We start from the raw sequence: 19,510 nt of genomic DNA, 5'->3' as shown, positions 1-19,510 counted from the left end.
TGTCTGTTTTGCCTATTTAGATTGACAGCTCTATGGGCAGGGAATGACTCTTCTAATGAATGGGAATAGCAGCAAGCACAGTTGGGACCTACTGGTGTTATTGTCAGATAATTAATAAAATAAAAAAATAGTACAAAGAGAATGAGAGAATATAGTAAATTTTTGTTTTGTCACTTCTCTTAAACATTGAGGCAGAAATATGACAGGTTAATAAGTTTTGCTATAAATGAAAGTCAATTATTGAGGAAAAAGAATTAAAGACATTTTGAAAAAAAATACCATGAAATTTAAGAATTGACTCTATAATTAAAATATAATGGGAGATTGGCATAGATTTGTGACATTTTTGGATAAAATTACAAAGCAGCTGTCCACGCAATTATTATTTGCAACATTTTTCAACCTCACAACCAAAATTTGGCCAAGAAAAAGTCTTATTCATCTTACATTAAAATAGCGGTCGCCTATTTTCTGTGTTTTGATACTCACCGTTACATGATCTTGTTTCCAAAGCCTGTTCTGGACAGAGGTGTTGGTTCTCTAATTCCTGAATGATCACTGCCCGGGATCGGGCTTGTATCCCTCCAAACCCAAGATCTTCTCCATTAACACAGGTCAGCTGACAAAGGCTCCATTCTGACCACTCTTTCAAGTAACAATCACCTGTCCAACAACAATGATGTAACAAAGCTGAAGAGTTGATACCAGGGGAGTTCTGAATACTACCTGTAAAGGCCATAGAAGGTTCTGATCCAAATAATGCCTTCTAACTCTGCCTCATTAATTAGTAAAGAATATTTCTCCATTTAGACCCATACTTACCTTCATCCTATGAAAATATAGGTGACAGAACACCAGCTTATTTTAATTTCTGTACAAAAGAAATGATTCTTCAAAGAAATTGAAGTGTTACAAAACCCTATTTATGCTGAAGCATTCCAAGCAACTGTAGCATTTCCATATTAGTACTAAGTTGCTCTCATTTTCAGTCTCTGACAAAAACTGCATTCAACATTTGGCCTTTCACAAATGGAAAGGCACGGTATGCTGTGCTCCAGCCTATTTTTCCACATTATCTTCATGATAAACTTCACTTTCTATAAGCTCAGAAGAAGACAATGTATATATAGCCAGTTGGAAAGTCAAGGTTAATTCTTGCTCATTCTGCTCCACTTGTAGGAAACAGGCCATTATCATTTAAATGTATTAGGGAAGTAGACTGGGAAAAGCTCTTACTGTGGGGAACATTTCTTGTCAGAAATGAGACTGGCACAGGTGATATAAAATATCTTCTCTAAATTCTATGATGGTAGGAATCTACACGGTATTATCTTATGGTTCAAGACTGAGGAATAAAATCACACTAACAAACATTAATTTTCACAGCAGCGTAGCGAATATTTTAAGAAAGTCTGAAGCATGGTGTAAAGACAGTTTTGCTAATATTGCTGTGTAAAAGATGTCTAGAAAATTAAAACACAAAGAGACTTGTAAATGAGCCTCTTTAGCTTTAATTATTTCAGCAAAAAGACCATTAAAAATTCATGTTACCTTACATTATGCTGACAACAAATATAATAAGCACCATGTTGACCGGATGCCTAATTAATGAAGGAATTTTATTTGCTGACATTAAGAAATCATGTAAAAAATGAATTATTGAAGAACTGATGTATGTATAATAGGAGAGCAGGAAGTGATTTTTGGAAAACTTAGTTAGAGTGTATCATTAGCACATCCCCACAGGGTAGTTATTCTCCTTGGCTAAACGTGAGGTTGCTCAAACAAAGGTCATTATTCGGCAAAATTTAAAGGCTGAGCAGTGAACAACTATGTTTCTTAAATTTAATGAACAAAATCAATCAATTACAAAATGGAGTATCTTATACCACTTAAGTCTTTTGATTTTCTATTAGAAAGCAGAACTGTTTGTTGACAGTACAAATTTGTTAATTAAAATATTTCTTAAATTTGGGGAAACCATAGCTGTGTCTACTCTGCATTGACATTAATGAGACTTGTAGTAAGAATAGTGACGTCCTTGGTCAAAATCTCTCCCTTTCACATTAGTGAGTGGAGTGCTCTATATCAGTGGTTCTCAAGCTTTCCGGACTACTGTGCCCCTTTCAGGAGTCTGATTTGCCTTGCGTTCTACAAGTTTCATCTCACTTAAAAAATCAGGCTTTGGCTTTGGCCCTACGCAGCAGGGCTTGGGCTCCAGCTTTCTGCCTGGGCCCCAGTAAGTCTAATGTTGGTCCCATTAAAATGAACTCACGCACAGTTTGAGAACTGGAGCTACAGTATGTAGACCAGTGTAAGCAAGTCATTGTCTGTATGAAATTTTAGTTTGCACTGACTTTGCTAGTGCTGTTTATGTAGCCTGTTGTAAAAGTAGGCAAATATCTAGAGTTGATGTACCCCCTGAAAGACCTCTGGGTACCCCCAGGGCTACACATACCCGTGGTTGAGAACCATTGCTCTGTATCAGCTGTCTGCTTGCTCTCATTCAAGTGAATGGGACTTTTGCTCACGGTTTCAAACTCATAGTTTGTGAAGTGGTGCAGGATTCTTTGGGATGAAAAGTGCTATGTCAATGAAATAGCTAATTGCACTTTTAGATGAGTGCAAAATGTAGACACACCTCTTAGAACTCAAATAGCTCAACAGATTTCTAGAAAATTTCACCTTTAGACTGTTGCTAAGACACACTACATTTCAGTCCAAAAGGAATAGGTTTGAAAGAGTTGTGAAGCAATGAAGATACAGGCTTGGTATGGAATGGCTATTGTGATGAGATGTGCTTTGGCAGAGGAAACAGGAAATCTATATCTTAAATTTCTTGGGAACGGAAAGAGCTAATCAATACTTCCAATACTACAGCACTAATTACTTTAATAACAGCAGCGACATCCGCCCCCCTTTTGGAACTTACAGACAAGTTTTTAATTTTCAGCAAAACCTTTGCAGTTCATCTTCAACAGCTGTTATTGTCTCTTCTTAATCCTTCTTAGTATGAGGGTCACAGATCTGACAAACCACAACAGCGCCTTTAGATACATCTGTTGGGTCAATGTGAGTGTCATGCATTTGTTGCTAGTGGAGGGACTAAGAATGATATTTTCTCAGAAAAACATTCCTTGGCCCCCAATGTGACCTTTTTTAAACAAGCACTAAACCTCCTTTGTCTATTTCCTTAATTCCATTAAAAACAAACAAAAGTATTAGACCCTGATTCAGTTTAATAAAAAAAGCTGTTCACATGCTTAAAAAGAACATTTAAACACCAAACCCTCTGTTTTTTGGACAGTCTGTTATTTAAATATCCATGAAATGGATTCTTCTCATATTCCAATTAACACTTTATTTCTTGTGTGGTAAAGTAACATTTATGATTTTTGTGCCAATTGTTCAAAAGTAAAATGCCTACTGGAGTAGTCTATGCCAAACTTTATTTTAAAAACATTTGTAAATGCATGTATTTCTTTCCCTAGTCACCGTTTTATTAGTATCACAAAGTACGGTCACTCTTGTGAAACTACTGATAAACTACTACTATCACCCGCAGGAGAGTGAATTTGTGTGGGGGGGCGGAGGGTGAGAAAACCTGGATTTGTGCTGGAAATGGCCTAACCTGACGATTACTTTAGATAAGCTATTACCAGCAGGACAGTGGGGTGGGAGGAGGTATTGTTTCATATTCTCTGTGTATATATAAAGTCTGCTGCAGTTTCCACGGTATGCATCTGATGAAGTGAGCTGTAGCTCACGAAAGCTCATGCTCAAATAAATTGGTTAGTCTCTAAGGTGCCACAAGTACTCCTTTTCTTTTTACTGATAAAAAGTAATTCCATTAGTTCAATAGGTGAATGTGGTGAAGACTTCACAGCCTGTGGCTAATCATCTTTTTCCTTTGTACTGTAGGCCATCTCAGGTTGACCAATCTTGAAATGCAACACACATATCTGAACAAATTTGTTACCTGGACAAGGAAGGGTGCAGGTTTCCTCAAGTACCATCTTCTTATTGCCATCAATAATAGGCTCAATTTCTCCACAGAATTCCTCATCTACTATTTTGCCAACATCGTCAGTGGATCCATCAGAGACCACACATGAAATGTTCCTGACTCTTGTCCCCTCTCCACACTGAGCATCCTGGAAAGGGAGGGGATGCACAAATGTTGGCAAGAAAAATAAGTCTTCAGTGGTTAAATCAAAGCTGATCTGACTTTCTGATTATTGTTACTTTATTTAATGCTGATGGCTTGAAAAATAAAGCCAATTTAGGTCCTGTAGCATTCAATGCTTCAGACCGGGAAAGACACCTAGTCATTTTTATATGGAAGCACAGTGGATGTCATTAAAATAATAATCAGTATTTTTCCAATTATTTCAATTGAAATAATAACAATAATTAATCAATAATAATAATTATTATTATTATTTAAAGCAGCAGTCCTCTACAAGGAATAACCTCCAGCAGAATGACTTATTTACACACAATAAAATGAAATTAACCATCCAGTAAATCAAAACAAGATAAAAATACCATATCTCACTGGGACAAAATATACCCGTGTTCACACCCTACACACTATTGTATATGCTTTGTACAAGATATGCCTTGTGTGGTATCATCTGAAAACTCATAACTTGCTGAGCAGAAATATAATGGCATAATGTGTGAAGCAGCTTTATGCATAAAGTTCTAAATTTCCCCTGTATGATGTTAAAATATATATTCAGACTCACATAGCACCAAAGTGGTCAAACAGACCTGTCTTGAACAAAGGAGTGTATGCTTGTCTTAATTTGCATTTAAGCAGTAAATAGAATCATCAAGCAAAAAAGGGGATGAGAAAAATATACAGCTCACACAGGTGAAAAAGCCCAGCAGGGAACATCCTTCCTTCAGCAGACTGCCTGTCTCCTGGTTCTCAGCTGGAATTGGTTTTGAAAAAGGGACTAAAGAACAATGAAAAGAAGGGACAAACACCCTAAGACAAGCCCTCCCCCCCGCCCACCTCATTCTCTGCACCGGAGACGACAAAGCAAACAGCCGTCAGACTCTGAGGGAGGGAAGGATCCTGACTTGAAGAGTTTGATCAGTAATGCTGCTAGAAGCATGTGGTGAAAAACTTTGCTTGAATCTAATACAGTTTGTTAAGTTGGGCACTAGAAAGCATTTTATCTTCTTGTAGCCATTTCTGACTTTTATGCCTCATTACTTGTACTCACTTAAAATCTCTCTCTCTGTAGTTAATAAACTTGTTTTACTGTTTTATATAATCCACTGTGTTTAACTTAAACTGTCTGGGTAACTCTATTTGAGATAACAGATTAGGGTATATTATTCCCATAAAGGAACAATGGATTTAGTATATTTGGACTGTGCAGGAGAGGGCTGGGCAGCACAAGAGACATTTCTGGGGAAAATCTGCGACTGAGAGCACGTTGGGGTCATTCTGCAGTATAACCAAGGCTGTTAAAAGCCAAGTGTAATCCAAGTGTGGCTGGCAGGTTGCACTTTCACATAGACACTCTGGGTGTGGCTTGCATGCTGGAAGGCTGTTTGTGAGCGGCCCAGGTGGGAGCTACTTCAGCAAGACATTGTAAGACACCCAAGGTTGCAAAGCAGGGGTGACAGAAGCCCCCACTTCTGGTCTGGATTGTACCCTGGCATGTCAAACTCACCCACAAAACCCCCATCAGTGCCCTCCCCAAATACCAGCAAGAAGATGACAATCATTCAGACTATTTCAGGGGAGCAAGTGCCAGAGCCATAGTGCCCTCACAGACGATGCTCTGCAGGTTCCCTCCTTTTTAGGACCAGGAAGCTAAAATTTGAGCATTTATACTGACTAAAATTGTGGCAGTATCATAAGTGAAAACCCTTTCTGGACAGAGCACTCTCTCAGATAGGCAGCTGTCAAACCGTTTAAGTTACCACATAGTTATATCTCAGATACCAGAGCTTTACTCTATACTTAGAACAGGAATAACTAGGGCAAACTGTGGTACTGGTTGGTATATATGGTGTCCAATGGTAACCACTTTATTATGCTCCTGAATTGAAAGATTTGAATAAAATGGCTAAAACGTTTCATACGTTATATGTGTGCATATCACAAATATCCCTGGATGCAGTGACCAGAATAATTGCAGATCTCCATTGCATCTTTTACCTCAACTTTGCATTCAGCCCAATGGCCATACTGCCACCGATAACAAGGTTTTACCGGGCAGGGTTTGAATTGCTCTATCTGAGATGGACAAGGTCTCCCATCACCCTGAAAAGGCTGATTTACTGTCCTTCTTCGTATCATCTTTCCTTTAAAAGAGAGAGAGGGAGAGAAAGAGAGAGAGAAAGCAACTTTGAGATGGTCATATATATTGACTCATCAAGATGGTTCTGTTTCAGTCTGTGACAAGCTTTACGTTAGCATTATTCTTACCTAATACAGTGGACGGCACAGCAGACCTGCTGTGACCTGTTTGATGTGTGGATTGTAAATACTCTGAGATATGTACTTTCTTTGTTGTTATTTGTGTGTACTGTGCCTAGCACAATGAGATCCTTGATTAGAAAATCAAGTTGCTACTAGAATATAAATAAATAATACTTTTCTAGTTGAGACGCCTGGGGAAAAAACAGGTGCCCTTTCCTGATCTGGTATTTTGTTCTTGGCATCCCTGTTGAGAGATAAACTTTTGGTTCTCCACTGTTCTGGAGTTGTGCTGCTAGGAGGGAATGATATGGGTATCTAATCCACAACATTTTCCTTGTATTAAATTTAGAAATGTATCAGATTCACAAGATGCTGATTGTCTACATTCAAAAAAGCAGAAGAAGCTTGCCACTTATCTTCTTTGTCTCCCTGGGCTTTATTATAATGGAGAATTTTCAAGGGACAGAGGATATTTTACCCAGACCTAAAGAAAATTAAAATATAATAGGTTTAACTGACATTAATATTCTGTTCAATGGAGGGTGACATGCTACCTAGGCCTGTTTGAGGACTAGATTCTATTTCAAGCAGTTATATAATGGAATGAAGAAGAGATTTTGTATTTAGTCATCTTTTTGGGTGATTCTGTTTCTTTCCTCTTAGGTGAATATCAGACTATTAGATTTTATTTCTGAGACAGATGATACAGTGAAGCCACAAGAACATTTTTATGTGCAATGTAGTGGGGGGTTGTAGCTCCTCTATAGATAGGGATTTCCAAAGAGTTCAATTAAACCCATATTTTCATGGGGTTTTAACTTCAATGCGAATAAATACATGCACTGAGCCAAAATGCGTCGGATTGTAAAAACAAATAAATAACAACCAAGCAAAGAGAGTACAACATTAAAAATTAAGTACCCAATATATGTAGATTTGTAATGTGCTGCAATGCATTACACTGACCTACCTTCATAACCTCACAGGATTAAATGGGCCACCCCCATTCACCTATCTGTCTATTTTTAATTAAATTTGTTATTATGAATTTGGAATTAAGTACCCTTAACTACTGAGAGACAAATCCTGCTCCCAGATTAACTGGACTATGGTATGAACTGTAGCAAACCTCCCCACCCAGGCCACAAAGTGGGAACAGAGCTGCATAACTAAGTTTCTTTGGAAAAATGCCAATTCGTCAGAATGAAATGCCTAGTCAAATCTAGTACAAATTAAATGAAACTAGGGCTGTCAAGCGATTAAAAAAATTAATTGCAATTAATCATGCAATTAATCACACTGTTAAACAATAATAGAATACCATGTATGTAAATATTTTCGGATGTTTTCTACAGTTTTCAAATATTGATTTAAATTTCAACACAGAATACAAAGTGTACAATGCTCATTTTATATTTATTTTTGATTACTAATATTTGCAGTCTAAAAAACAAAAGAAATTGTATTATTCAATTCACCTAATACAAGTACTGTAGTGCAATATCTTTATCATGAAAGTTGAACTTACAAGTGTAGAATTATGTACAAAGAATAACTGCATTCAAAAATAAAACAACGTAAAACTTTAGAGCCTATGAGTCCACTCAGTCCTACTTTTTGTTCAGCCAATTGCTCAGACATTTGCAGGAGATAATGCTGCCCGCTTCTCGTTTATAATGTCACCTGAAAGTGAGAACAGGCATTTGCATGGCTCTGTTATAGCCGGTGTTGCAAGATGCACTAAAGATTCATATGTCCCTTCATGCTTCAACCACCATTCCAGAGAACATGTGTCCATGCTGATGATGGTTTCTGCTTGATAATGATCCAAAGCTGTGCAGACTGTTGCATGTTCATTTTCATCATCTGAGTCAGATGCCACCAACAGAAGATTGTTCTTCTTTTTTTGGTGGTTCGGGTTCTGTAGTTTCCAAATCAGAGTGTGCACTTTTAAGACTTCTGAAAACATGCTCCACACCTTGTCCCTCTCAGATTTTGGAAGGCACTTCAGATTCTTAAACCTTGGGTCAAGTGCTATAGCTATCTTTATAAATCTCACATTGGTACCTTCTTTGTGTTTCGTCAAATCTGCAGTGAAAGTGTTCTTTAAATGAACAAGATGTTCTGGGTCATCATAACATGAAATATATGGCAGAATGCGGGTAAAACAGAACAGAAGGCATACAATTCTCCCACAGGGAACTGAGTCACAAATTTAACTAACACATTATTTTTTAATGTGCATCATCAGCATGGAAGCATTTCCTCTGGAATGCTGGCTGAAGCATGAAGAGGCATATGAATGTTTAGCACATCTGGCGCGTAAATACCTTGCAATGCCGGTTACAAAACTGCCATGTGAATGTCTGTTCTCACTTTTATATAAGAAGCGGGCAGCATTATCTCCCATAATTGTAAACAAATGTGTTTGTCTTACCAATTGGCTGAACAAGAAGTAGGCCTGAGTGGACTTTTGGGCTCTAAAGTTTTACATTGTTTTGTTTTTCAGTGCAGTTATGTAACAAAAAAAACCCTTTACATTTGTAAGTTGCCCTTTCACGATAAAGAGATTGCATTACAGTACTTGTATGAGGTGAACTGAAAAAAACTATTTCTTTTATCATTTTTATAGTGCAAATATTTGTAATAAAAATAATAATATAAAGTGAGCACAGTACACTTTGTATTCTGTGTCGTCACTGAAATCAATATATTTGAAAATGTAGAAAAACATCCAAAAATATGTAATACATTTCCATTGGTATTCTATTGTTTAACAGTGAAATTAAAACTACGAGTGAGCGTGATTCATTTTTTTTAATCACGATTAATTTTTTTTGAGTTAATCACACTGCTTTCCCCCTAGATCTAGGGGATGAGCAGCATATCTCTAGTTCCTGGACCTGGCTGAAGGGGGCAGGGTGTAGGTTGGTGTGAGGTGGAGTAGCTGGACTCTGCCACTCTGGTAACTGGGCTGCAATCCTCTTGTCAACTTCAGAGAAATCGACAAGCGTTTTCCCTTAACACAGCTGGGAAGTTGATAAATTGCACTTCAGCTGTTCCAAAATGTAACTTTTCTTTTAAATCCCTTTCTGTGAAAATGTTTGGAGTTGTGATATTTTGTCCCAATTCAGGACAAAACTTTATCTCAAAAACAACAATTTTTGCAGAAAGGGAGCCCCCTTTTTGGCCTCTCTACTCCTGTGTTCACTGTAAGTAGGTGAAAAAAGGTTTGTCAAGTGGATCCTCATAGTTTTGCATCCGTAGCTCTTGCAGTTGGAGCTTCACAGAGGAAAGAAAGTGAACTCTGACCTCAGGGTAATGAGTTGAAAACCCAGCACAGGAAGCAATTGCTATGTGCAAAACCATTCCAAAAGTGTACCGGCCTATGTTAGTGCAAGATGGAAGGAGAGCTAATCAGCCTTCTACATTCTAGACTTTGTTACTGTATGGAAACTTACCTAAAATTGATGTTATTTTAATACAGAATGAGATTTTTTCCCCTGTCCAAATCAATTTACTGTCTGTTAGCAACATCAGATAGATATATTTAGGAATGTCAAGATCCATAAAAAGCAATGAAACCTCAAGAGGTATTTTTAAATAATGTTGCTATTTTTAATATATTTGGGGGGTATAGTTACCTACCTACATATATACACAATGTGTATTTTTACATTTCAAGCTGGGGGTGTGATTCCCAGCTAGCTGCCGTGAATATGTGCCACTGGTCTGACAGGTATGTACTCAGTGCGGCTAGGCCCTCTTGCCACTCCTGTTGCCATGACTACACTCTATTTTTAGTGCACTAGCTTGATCAGAGCTAGCATGGGTATGTCTCCTGGAACTGAGAACCATGCCCCTGTCTTCCCCCCAGCTCCAAGTGTAGACATATCCCATGTTTAATAGGAAATTTCCCTAGATACTTGTGACCAAATTTTCAGCAGAGCTCACCAACCAATAGCTCCAACTCAGAACAATGGGAGGTGCTGGGTACTCAGCGCTTTTTAAAAAATGGCCACTCCATTTTGGAGTCTACGTGGGAGCAGAGCTCTTGAAAATCTGGCCCCCTTTGTGGCTGCTGAGCACTTTTGAAAATCTGGTCTCCATCTCTAACTTGTTCTGTTAATGTCTAAGTAATGATAAACTCTCCAAGCACTTCTACTGCAAATCCTACAATGTGTATGTGAAGGGCTCAGACACTGTGGTGATGAGCAAAATAGAAATACTTTAAAATAATTAAATACCACAGTAGAAAATTATTAACTATGTTATCAGGAAATTTTTGTAATAATGTTAAATGTATGTTTTTTATACTTACATTATAAGCTCTTTGGAGTACATACCATCTTTTTGTTCTATGTGATTACAGTGCCTAGCACAATGGGGTTCTGATTCCTGACTAGGTGCTACTTCAATACAAATAAATAATAACAAAATTATTTCCCCCTAGTAATAACATACCACTAATCTACATACTGCAATATTCAGACATGAATGGAAGAAGAATAGTTTCAACCTAATCCCCCACTTTTAAAAAAAATCTTTTAATGCTGGTGATTTGCATTTCAAATATGCAAAGAAATAACTAATTTAGGTGTTAACATTTGTCCTCATCTTCCCAAATATGTTTCTATAAATATGGACTACATATTAAAAGAAATGCCCAGGGATGTAGAGAGGTAGGGTCTCCTCCCTCTACCCTTACTGAGGAGAACAGAAATATCCAAAATGAATATCTGCCCAAGATTGATTTATATCATTAGCCTATTGCCTTTCAAAGCCTCTCCCTTGCTTTTTGCTCAAATAAATGGGCCTATGATGCAATTTATATGGGATAAAAAATGGCATCACTTGTCACATCCTGGGCAACTATGTGGTTGCCAGATTTGTACCTACATTATCTAGCATTCCAAATTTGTCCTGTTGTAAGGTGGTTCCCTTCCAGTAGCTCGGTATACAAACCAACCTGGTTTGAGATTGAAGAAAGTTTAGCTATGCCATTTGCTTCCCTCTCTCTTCTTTTACATATCTTAAGAGGCTTCCCATACCCTTAAGAAAAAATCCAATCTTTGCATCTGCACAATGCATCCTGCAACACATTAAGATGATTACAGCATCCGATCTTACTAATTCTCCTCTTGTACCACTATGGGATAACCTATGCCTCAGGATCAAGGCCAACTCCATGCTTAAGACAATTGGGAGAGAAAAAGGATTAACAAAAATTAAGGATATAATACAAGATGATAGACTGTTCTCCTTAGATTACGTATGTAACAAATATCAGCTACTGCTGTCTCACAATTCCTTCTTTCAGCAGCTATGCTCAAGGATTCATGCAAGGATAGGGGACAATTGGTCTGTTTCAACTCTCTCACTTCTAGAAGAACATGTTAAGACACATGGAAACAAAACCTTGGAGGAATTATTTATAGGTGGCTTAAGGTTTGCATTACGCTCTCAATCTCAGTCTCAAAGCAAAATGGGGAAAAGAATTTAGCCTTACTATCAGAACAGAAACCTGAGGGGATATCTGGCTTAATGTGAAAGATACTTCAAGTTCTTTATCCTTGCAACTCTTCCAGAAAAAGATATTTAAAAGTACTACTGCACTCCACAATGTTCGTTTAAGGCTAGATTGGTAACGCACAATTAATGTTGGAGATGCTAATGGCCACATGCCAACCTTTCACACATCTGTCAGAAATGGAGGTGTTCTGGAATGCCACGGTCAGTACTCTCTCAAAAACGTTTTAAGTGTTGCTATCGTTCTTTCTACAAGCTTATATATTTGAGGGGTGCTGGAGGAGTTGGTATTACCAGTTAACATTAAGTGGATGCAGTAACTATTTTAGAGGCCAAAAGAGATAATTTTAGAAAATGTAAATCTGCAATTCCTCCCTCACACATACAGATTGGCTTAGTGAGCTCTCTACTACTCCATTAATGGAAAAAAATGACTCTGTTTAATAGAAACTATGGAAAAATATGAGCATGTCTGGTCTCACTATTGCATACTTTTGCAGTTTAGTATATATTAGTCCCCAGTACTCATAGGTTATGTTATCACTTATTTATCTATTTAGTCACTTTAATAGTTGATGCCCTGCTTGACCTCTTTGGGTTCAGGTTTGTTTGTTTTTTGTTTTGTTTTCCAGGTTTTACAAATAATGGACATTGTATTTTATTTATATGCTATTTCCATCTTGTGCATGTATCTATATGTGATTTGTTTCATTATGTGTTTATATTCTATATAAAAATAAAATTAAAATATTAGCTCTTCGAAAGCAAAATCTCCTATTTTCTGTGTATAAAAAAAGAGGAAGTATGTGATGACTGTTATTATGGTGGGTTAAACTTTCAAGAGCCATGTATTATGATTTAGATTTTCTTATCTCAATAATATTAATGAGAGTTGTAAAGCTAAATCTCCCATTGCTGGGACATCTATGTTTAATATGCCCAGTATGGTCAATCTCCTCTGGCAAAGTCATGTATCATTTGTCATATCTCATATCTATTTATTGAGTCAGAATTTTTTTTCCAGTGTGGGCCAAATCCTTTTCACTTTAACCACGTATACCTCAATGAAGCCTACTATTTGCCTGGAAAAGGAAAACCAGACTTAGGCCCCCTATCATTCTCTCTCTAATCAACTACTCTTCAAATTCCTGGCAGATTATTAGTTGTGTTGGATTTTTAAAAAATGCTCAGCCATAAAGATATTCCAAGAACAGACTAACCTGTAAGGCCACATGTTTGGGAACACTCAGACCATGGAGACCAGTCAGAAAGCTGACAGTTCAAAGGACATTCCACCACACAGGAGGTATTCATCTGCCACGTCTTCTCCAAGCCAAGCTAAAAGAGAAGACACAACTGTCAGCATGTGAAGTATGGTCTGTCCCACTAGTCTAGCCTATACTACTGAGAACAGGGTGAATTTGAGCTAATCACATTTGATTAAAGATTTAATAATTATTAAAGAGAAAGAAAAATCAAGAATATATTAGCCTCACTAGGGCCCCAATTCAGAAGAGCACTTAAGCTTGTGCTTAACTCCTAAGCAAATGCTTAAATCCCATTTTCGCCAGGGGGATTTAAGCATGTGCTTAAACACACTTCAAAAACAGGGGTGATTTCCTGAATCAGGGCCCAAAGATGGAGGAATACAGCTCTGTAATTTTAATTTATAGATTTGTCAAAATTAAAATAAAAAGGAAGCAGTATTATGGAGGACTAGACAGACAGACAGAATTTAGGGCATAGTACACATCCTACAAAGCTCCAACATTAGTGAAAGGGACAGGTCCAGCATAGGGAGCAGATGTGGAATCTGATAGGAAATCATATGAACATAAAACAGGTCTGCAACTTCCAGTTGTGACAAGTTCTTTCCTTTATGCAGTGGATTGAATTTAATCTATGTCTTTCAGGTCCAGATCCGCAAAGATATTTAGGAGCCTAACTTTCATTTAAATCAATGGAAGTTAAGAGCCTAAATACCTTTGCAGATCTGGGCCTTAGTGACCAGAAGGCTGCAGATAGGGATCTATCCATCTGAAGCTATATGATTAAAAAACATACAGAATCTCTTTCTAAGATACCTAGACAACTTGAAACACATTACAAAAATGACTGCAAAGGATAAGAACATAAAACCAGTAATTAGATTTCAAATGGAAATAAAAACAGTCTTTCCCACTCAAACCTAGTACAGACCAGCACTTAAGCCCATTAATGAGCACTCCATAGATATACTGCACATATGGTAGCTTTCGGACCCTGATATACTGGCAGTATTAGACTTACATTTGCAGTGTCATTTACTGAGACAAATGAGGTAGGAGACCTCTGTTCTGTTTTATGGATCAACCAATGAATTCCTGGTTTTTCTCTGTTGTACAGAGTAACCTTGATTACCCGAAGCTCTCAGGGGACACCTGAAAGCCTTTGATAATCAAGGGTTGGATAATCAGGAAACTAGCCAATAGGCTTGGAAGTCTGCTCTCAGGGTCAGCTCTTCTGAGCATAGACTTCAAAGCCCGCAGAGCCGACTCCATGCAATTACAGAGAACTGGCTGGCTTCCCCGAGGCTGGCGTGCTCAGCAGGACTTCAGCAGCTGGAAAAAGAGAAGCCCAAGAGGGAAGCAAAGGGTGAACAGGAGAGAGTCACAGCCCAGATTACAGAGTGTTGGCTGGCTTCCCCAAGCCTGGTGTGCTGAAATGCACTATAGTTCACTGTAATCAGGACCCCAACTCTTTCCTATTTATCCATTGTTCCTCTCCCTTTTCTCTGGTATAAGAAGTCCCTCTGAGCTTCCTGGCCCTGGAAACTGTGGCTGGCTAAGCATTTGGAAAAATATACAAACTTCCCTTATCTTGAAATCCCAATGGTCACAGCCTTCTGTTGGATAACAGGTGGTTTCTGATTAGTAATTTTCAAATACTGAAGTTGTGCTGAATATGTAAAAGTTAAGCATTCTGTATTCTTGGCTATACCTGGCAGGGGGCAGCAGACTGCCAGACAAGCGTCCTCTGCAAATTGTGTTACTTTGTGTTCATAGACACACACTTGCATGTCTGCAAGTATATTTGTTACTCAACAAGAGACCTTTGTCTACCCTCGGCTGGAGATTTATCATGTAAGGCTGACCAACAGAGTGTGTACTAATAAAGTAGTGAAGCTTGCTATCCGATACAGACAAAATGCTTGTCTCCAGATTTGTAAATGCAAGTAAATGAGTAACAATAAACCCACAGGTATTTGCAGAGGGTGAGGTGGGGGAGACATCGTGAATTAGGTGATTTGAATTTTAAAGAGCCCAAGGAAATGGCAGGAAGAGTTCCGTGATGTGCTAATTTTACAACAGACAGCGACCAAGTGATCCACTATTAATGTTCCCTGAGAGTTTACACAGAAATACACAATTTGGAAAAAAGCTCTGGAAATTGATTTATCCTGGCAGTAATCAGGATGATTGGATAACTTCTTTAGCTGATTGACTGAAACTAATGTCAAATCATACAGATCGCATTAGGACAGTAACTACTGGTATAGCATCAGGATGGAATTTTAGAATTTTACTGGGCGTAAGCTTGCATCTGAATATAATGATGATAGCTCTGCAGAGTGTAAGATAAGGTTTTATTGTTCTCTTGGATAATGTAATTATATGTAGCCATAACATTTTGGCTGATAATATCTCTACTTATTAAAAATTCAGATTAGGGATGGCTATTCTGATCTCTGTTCTCTGCATCTACCTTAAGTAAAAACAATGACAGTTACCAATTTTGATGTATCTGTAAATGAACATAGAATGAGTTTTGTATAACTAATGAATCTGTAATATTAGTTAGACACAGGTGTCTGTCTGTTTCTTATGCACCACCACACCACACATACTTAAAGGAAATGAGATTAAAAAGGGTTTACTACAATGCATATAGTACACATTATAAAAATATAAAGAGAACACTTTTAATCAGATTAGCAAAAAGTGCATAGTACATAGAAAAGTCTGTCATTTCTTAAATCCCACTTCTTCTGATGACATGGAAGTTCACATAGTTCACCTTCACTCCCCCAGAATGAAAGGTCTTTTAAGATTCCAACAGCTTGGCTTTCTTGTTAATCAGGTAAACAGGTCTTATGCTACAGTTATTGGATTAGTCACTGACCTTGATGTGCCACTTCTTCATAAAACATGACAAATAGAAGGGCCTGAATGGTAAGACTAGTCATGTATCAGGGCTTTGTATATGCAGACTACGCGAATACCCTCTGTGGTCTTGAATTAAAAACCTAGCGGATCATTGTATGCAGGGCCGGCTCCAGGCACCAGTGTTCCAAGCAGGTGCTTGGGGCGGCAGTCAGAAAGGGGCAACAGAGTTTCCGCGGTGGCGGCAATTCGGCGGCAGCTTCTGTGTTCCGCTGGCCGCGGCAGCAATTTGGCGGCAGCTTCTCTCTCTCCTCCAGTCCACAGCAGCAATTTGGCAGTGACAGGTTTGGGTTTTTTTCACTGCTTTGGGTGGCAAAAACGGTAGAGCCGGCCCTGATCGTATGTTGTCCTCCCAAAGTAGGACTGTATTACTGCGGTCACTGGTAAATGGTGGTGTGGCTGCCAGGACTTCTGTCTGGCTAGCCACTCAAGGCCAGATGTTTTTGAAATAGTTGTTCCACTGCCTCCATCGTCCTCACTGTCCAACCAGCCAAACACCCACCCCTTAATTAGGGAAAAGCTGCTCAAGGCTTCTCCAATGAGATCTCTATTTACAAAGTAACAATAATTTGCCCTGTATACTGCCCAAATTCACAGTTTGTAGATACATAATAAATCACTAATATATGGGATGAACTACTACAGCTTTACCGAGAAAGAAATCCATTTTTACTTATTGTTTCATGAAAGGCATTCATTCTGTTGACATGTTCACATGGACAGACCATAACTTATACAATGTCTCATTATATAATAATCAATATGGTAATCTCCTAAAAATAGCTTAAGCACCAAATTCTGTCTTCTAATGCACAAACAGCTCCTGTTAACTTCTGTGGAGTTTGCTGGCAGGCATCCAAGGGCTGACTTTTTGCCCTGAGACTTTAGAATGTAAATGGTCATATTAATAGGGCTGATCATACTCCCAAGATCCATATGCAGAGGAAAACCTTGTGTGCTCAGAAGAGAGGATATGTTAGTGGCCTCCACTGCAGCATCCTTTGCTCAGAACCTTTGGGTTCAGAGTTCCACATGGGCATTGAGTGAGTTGGGAGAGGAGAGGGCAGATCAGGAGGGACACAAACAGTGTACGGGGAGACTTTGGAAAACCAGTAAAGTGCCTGAAACCACTATGGCTTATTGCTAAAAGCAACCAAGACAGAAGGCTGTAAATTGGCAAAGTCAGCAGGCTTAGCTTAAGCAAGGCAGGAGAGGAGGGGGGTCTTTGGGTGGCACAGAGAGGGCAGCTTGACCCCCCGTCCTTCCTGATAAGAATTGTGTTGAAGTGGCTGATACATGCATTTTAGAAGAGCAGAATGTGCCCCAGGAATGTCTATTGGGGGCCTCAAGGCTGCAAACTCTGGAAAAACCCACACCTGGTTAATTGATAATCAGAAGGAACCTTTTGCTGGACCACTGAAACTGCTTGTAACAAGTTTTCTTTAAGGGACATGTCTAATGTATAAATAAGGGGGGAAAGTTTGAGGTAGTTGGACTCTTTTTGGACTCTCCTCTGGATACATCTTGCAGTCCTCACCGGCAGATGGAAGATTTGGCGACCAGAAGCCTGCCGCTGTGTCACTCGAGAGCCACACTCAGCTTTGGTAATTATCAAGGGTTGGGAGTGTTTTACTAACCTGTTGCGGATGGCTGTATAAGTGCTTGAGACTAAGTAAAGTTTAGCTTTAAGTGAAAGCACTCTTGTGTTATCCCGTTTGTGCCAGCCATCTATCGGTCGGACAGCCGTGTCTCCCCTGATTTATTTCCTGACACCACCTCGCACAGAGTAAAAGTTACCAAGAGCTTTGGGTTGAAAGAACCCCGGGTAACAACAGAACCAGCCTGGCAGAATTTCTCTCAAATGTAACACTGCCCAGTATATATTACCTTCTCATAGCTCCCTCCAGCACTGGCAACCCTCCCTCTTAACGACGAGTCCTGAGAAGCAGCTGTCGGCAAGGGAAGTCCATTGGAGAGGGGGGAAAGGATGCTGATAAAATTGAGCTATTGTGGAGGGCACATGGTCTCTGTGCATGTGATTCTAGTCTCCTGCTTTCAGGTGATTTAATGTCTGTTCTGTTTGGGGGCTGAGGCACTTTCATCCACTTTCCATTGGAACAACTAGGAAGATTTCTCTGTAATGCAAACCTTGGTGTATTCTTCCCCATAGTCCTTCATGGCATGATCTGTACAGTATCACTCATTACTAGATACAGTCTCCTTTAACAGACCCATGAAATGACAAAAGCAATAGTATTATCTGCCTTGAGCAGTCGTTTAAAAACGGATTCATGAAACAGTTACATAAAATTAAGGTGATCCATCTGCTGAATATTACTCCCACTGAACATGCTTATGTAAGAAGTTCCATTTCCTTGTTAATGCAGCAAATTTTTCACACAGCTTGGATGTTTCTCATCTTACACAGCTGGGTACAAGAAGCTAGCACTCAGCCTGGCTGCAGAATGGCACATGACACATGGTTAGCAACACACTGAATAAATGATTGATATCGGCAGCTGTCCAAGGTACTACACAGAAATCACATCAAATTGGAAGGATTTGCATTCTGATTAAGATCTATTACCTTTATTCGCCATGATTGCTTATTGTTCCCAAATTATTTCTTTCAGGATATAATCATCAGCACCCCTTTGTGGGTGCACACATAAGCTATCAGAGGAAATTTTATGAAGAAATCACAGGTGATGACACAGCCTCATTTCAAAGGGTACTTAGCAGTCCATGAATAATGTTAAGAAACATCTGTTGGCGATGGGTTACATGCAGCACAGGTCAGCTAGCTCAGCATGAATTAAAGCTATTAGGAAGAGTTTAGTCACAAAAGGAAAAGAGCCTCCCACTCACCACTTCACAATACTTCAGGTCAACTGATTTGCCATCACTGCGAACACAATCTAGCATTCTTGTTTTGATGCCATTACCACAAACTGCCTTCTCGCTGAGCTGACATGTACTCCAGTCTGGAAATAAACGAGACCATCAGGACAGGATGCCAATGAAACTGATTTCTGATGAAGCTTTGATTACTTGAATAATACATTTAATTCAAACAGCCTAAAAATAACCCTCGGAATCAATTTTTACACATTCGAAAAGCTCATGGAACCCATTAGCGAGACATATTGGAAATAACCATAGTTAGGTACCCAGTGACATGATGTATTTCTGAAAAGTCAAATACTGTGTTTATCTAGATTTTTTGGGGGCAAGTCACACACACACACACACACACACACACACACACACACAATGGCCAGAGAAATACGCTTTCTAGGGCTATAGAAATCATATGAGTCTCAAATTACAC

General features: G+C 38.8%; 1 protein-coding gene across 1 annotated transcript in view; it reads right to left on the bottom strand.

The window, feature by feature from the left end:
* The window catches only part of THSD7A (thrombospondin type 1 domain containing 7A), a 332,730-nt gene that overhangs the window by 16,643 nt on the left and 296,577 nt on the right, over nucleotides 1-19,510 (bottom strand). Inside the window, exons 20-24 of the mRNA XM_077809385.1 lie at nucleotides 19,048-19,163; nucleotides 13,198-13,315; nucleotides 6,185-6,330; nucleotides 3,980-4,154; nucleotides 490-663 (exon numbers count right to left, since the gene is read on the bottom strand). Of these exons, the coding sequence (XP_077665511.1) occupies nucleotides 490-663; nucleotides 3,980-4,154; nucleotides 6,185-6,330; nucleotides 13,198-13,315; nucleotides 19,048-19,163 (729 nt within the window). The remainder of the gene's footprint in view (nucleotides 1-489; nucleotides 664-3,979; nucleotides 4,155-6,184; nucleotides 6,331-13,197; nucleotides 13,316-19,047; nucleotides 19,164-19,510) is intronic.

This window comes from Eretmochelys imbricata, chromosome 2 (assembly GCF_965152235.1).
Source record: "Eretmochelys imbricata isolate rEreImb1 chromosome 2, rEreImb1.hap1, whole genome shotgun sequence".
Classification (NCBI taxonomy): Eukaryota; Metazoa; Chordata; order Testudines; family Cheloniidae; genus Eretmochelys; species Eretmochelys imbricata.
The sequence above is the reverse complement of the archived record's forward strand: the minus strand, read 5'-3'. Positions and strand labels throughout refer to the sequence as shown.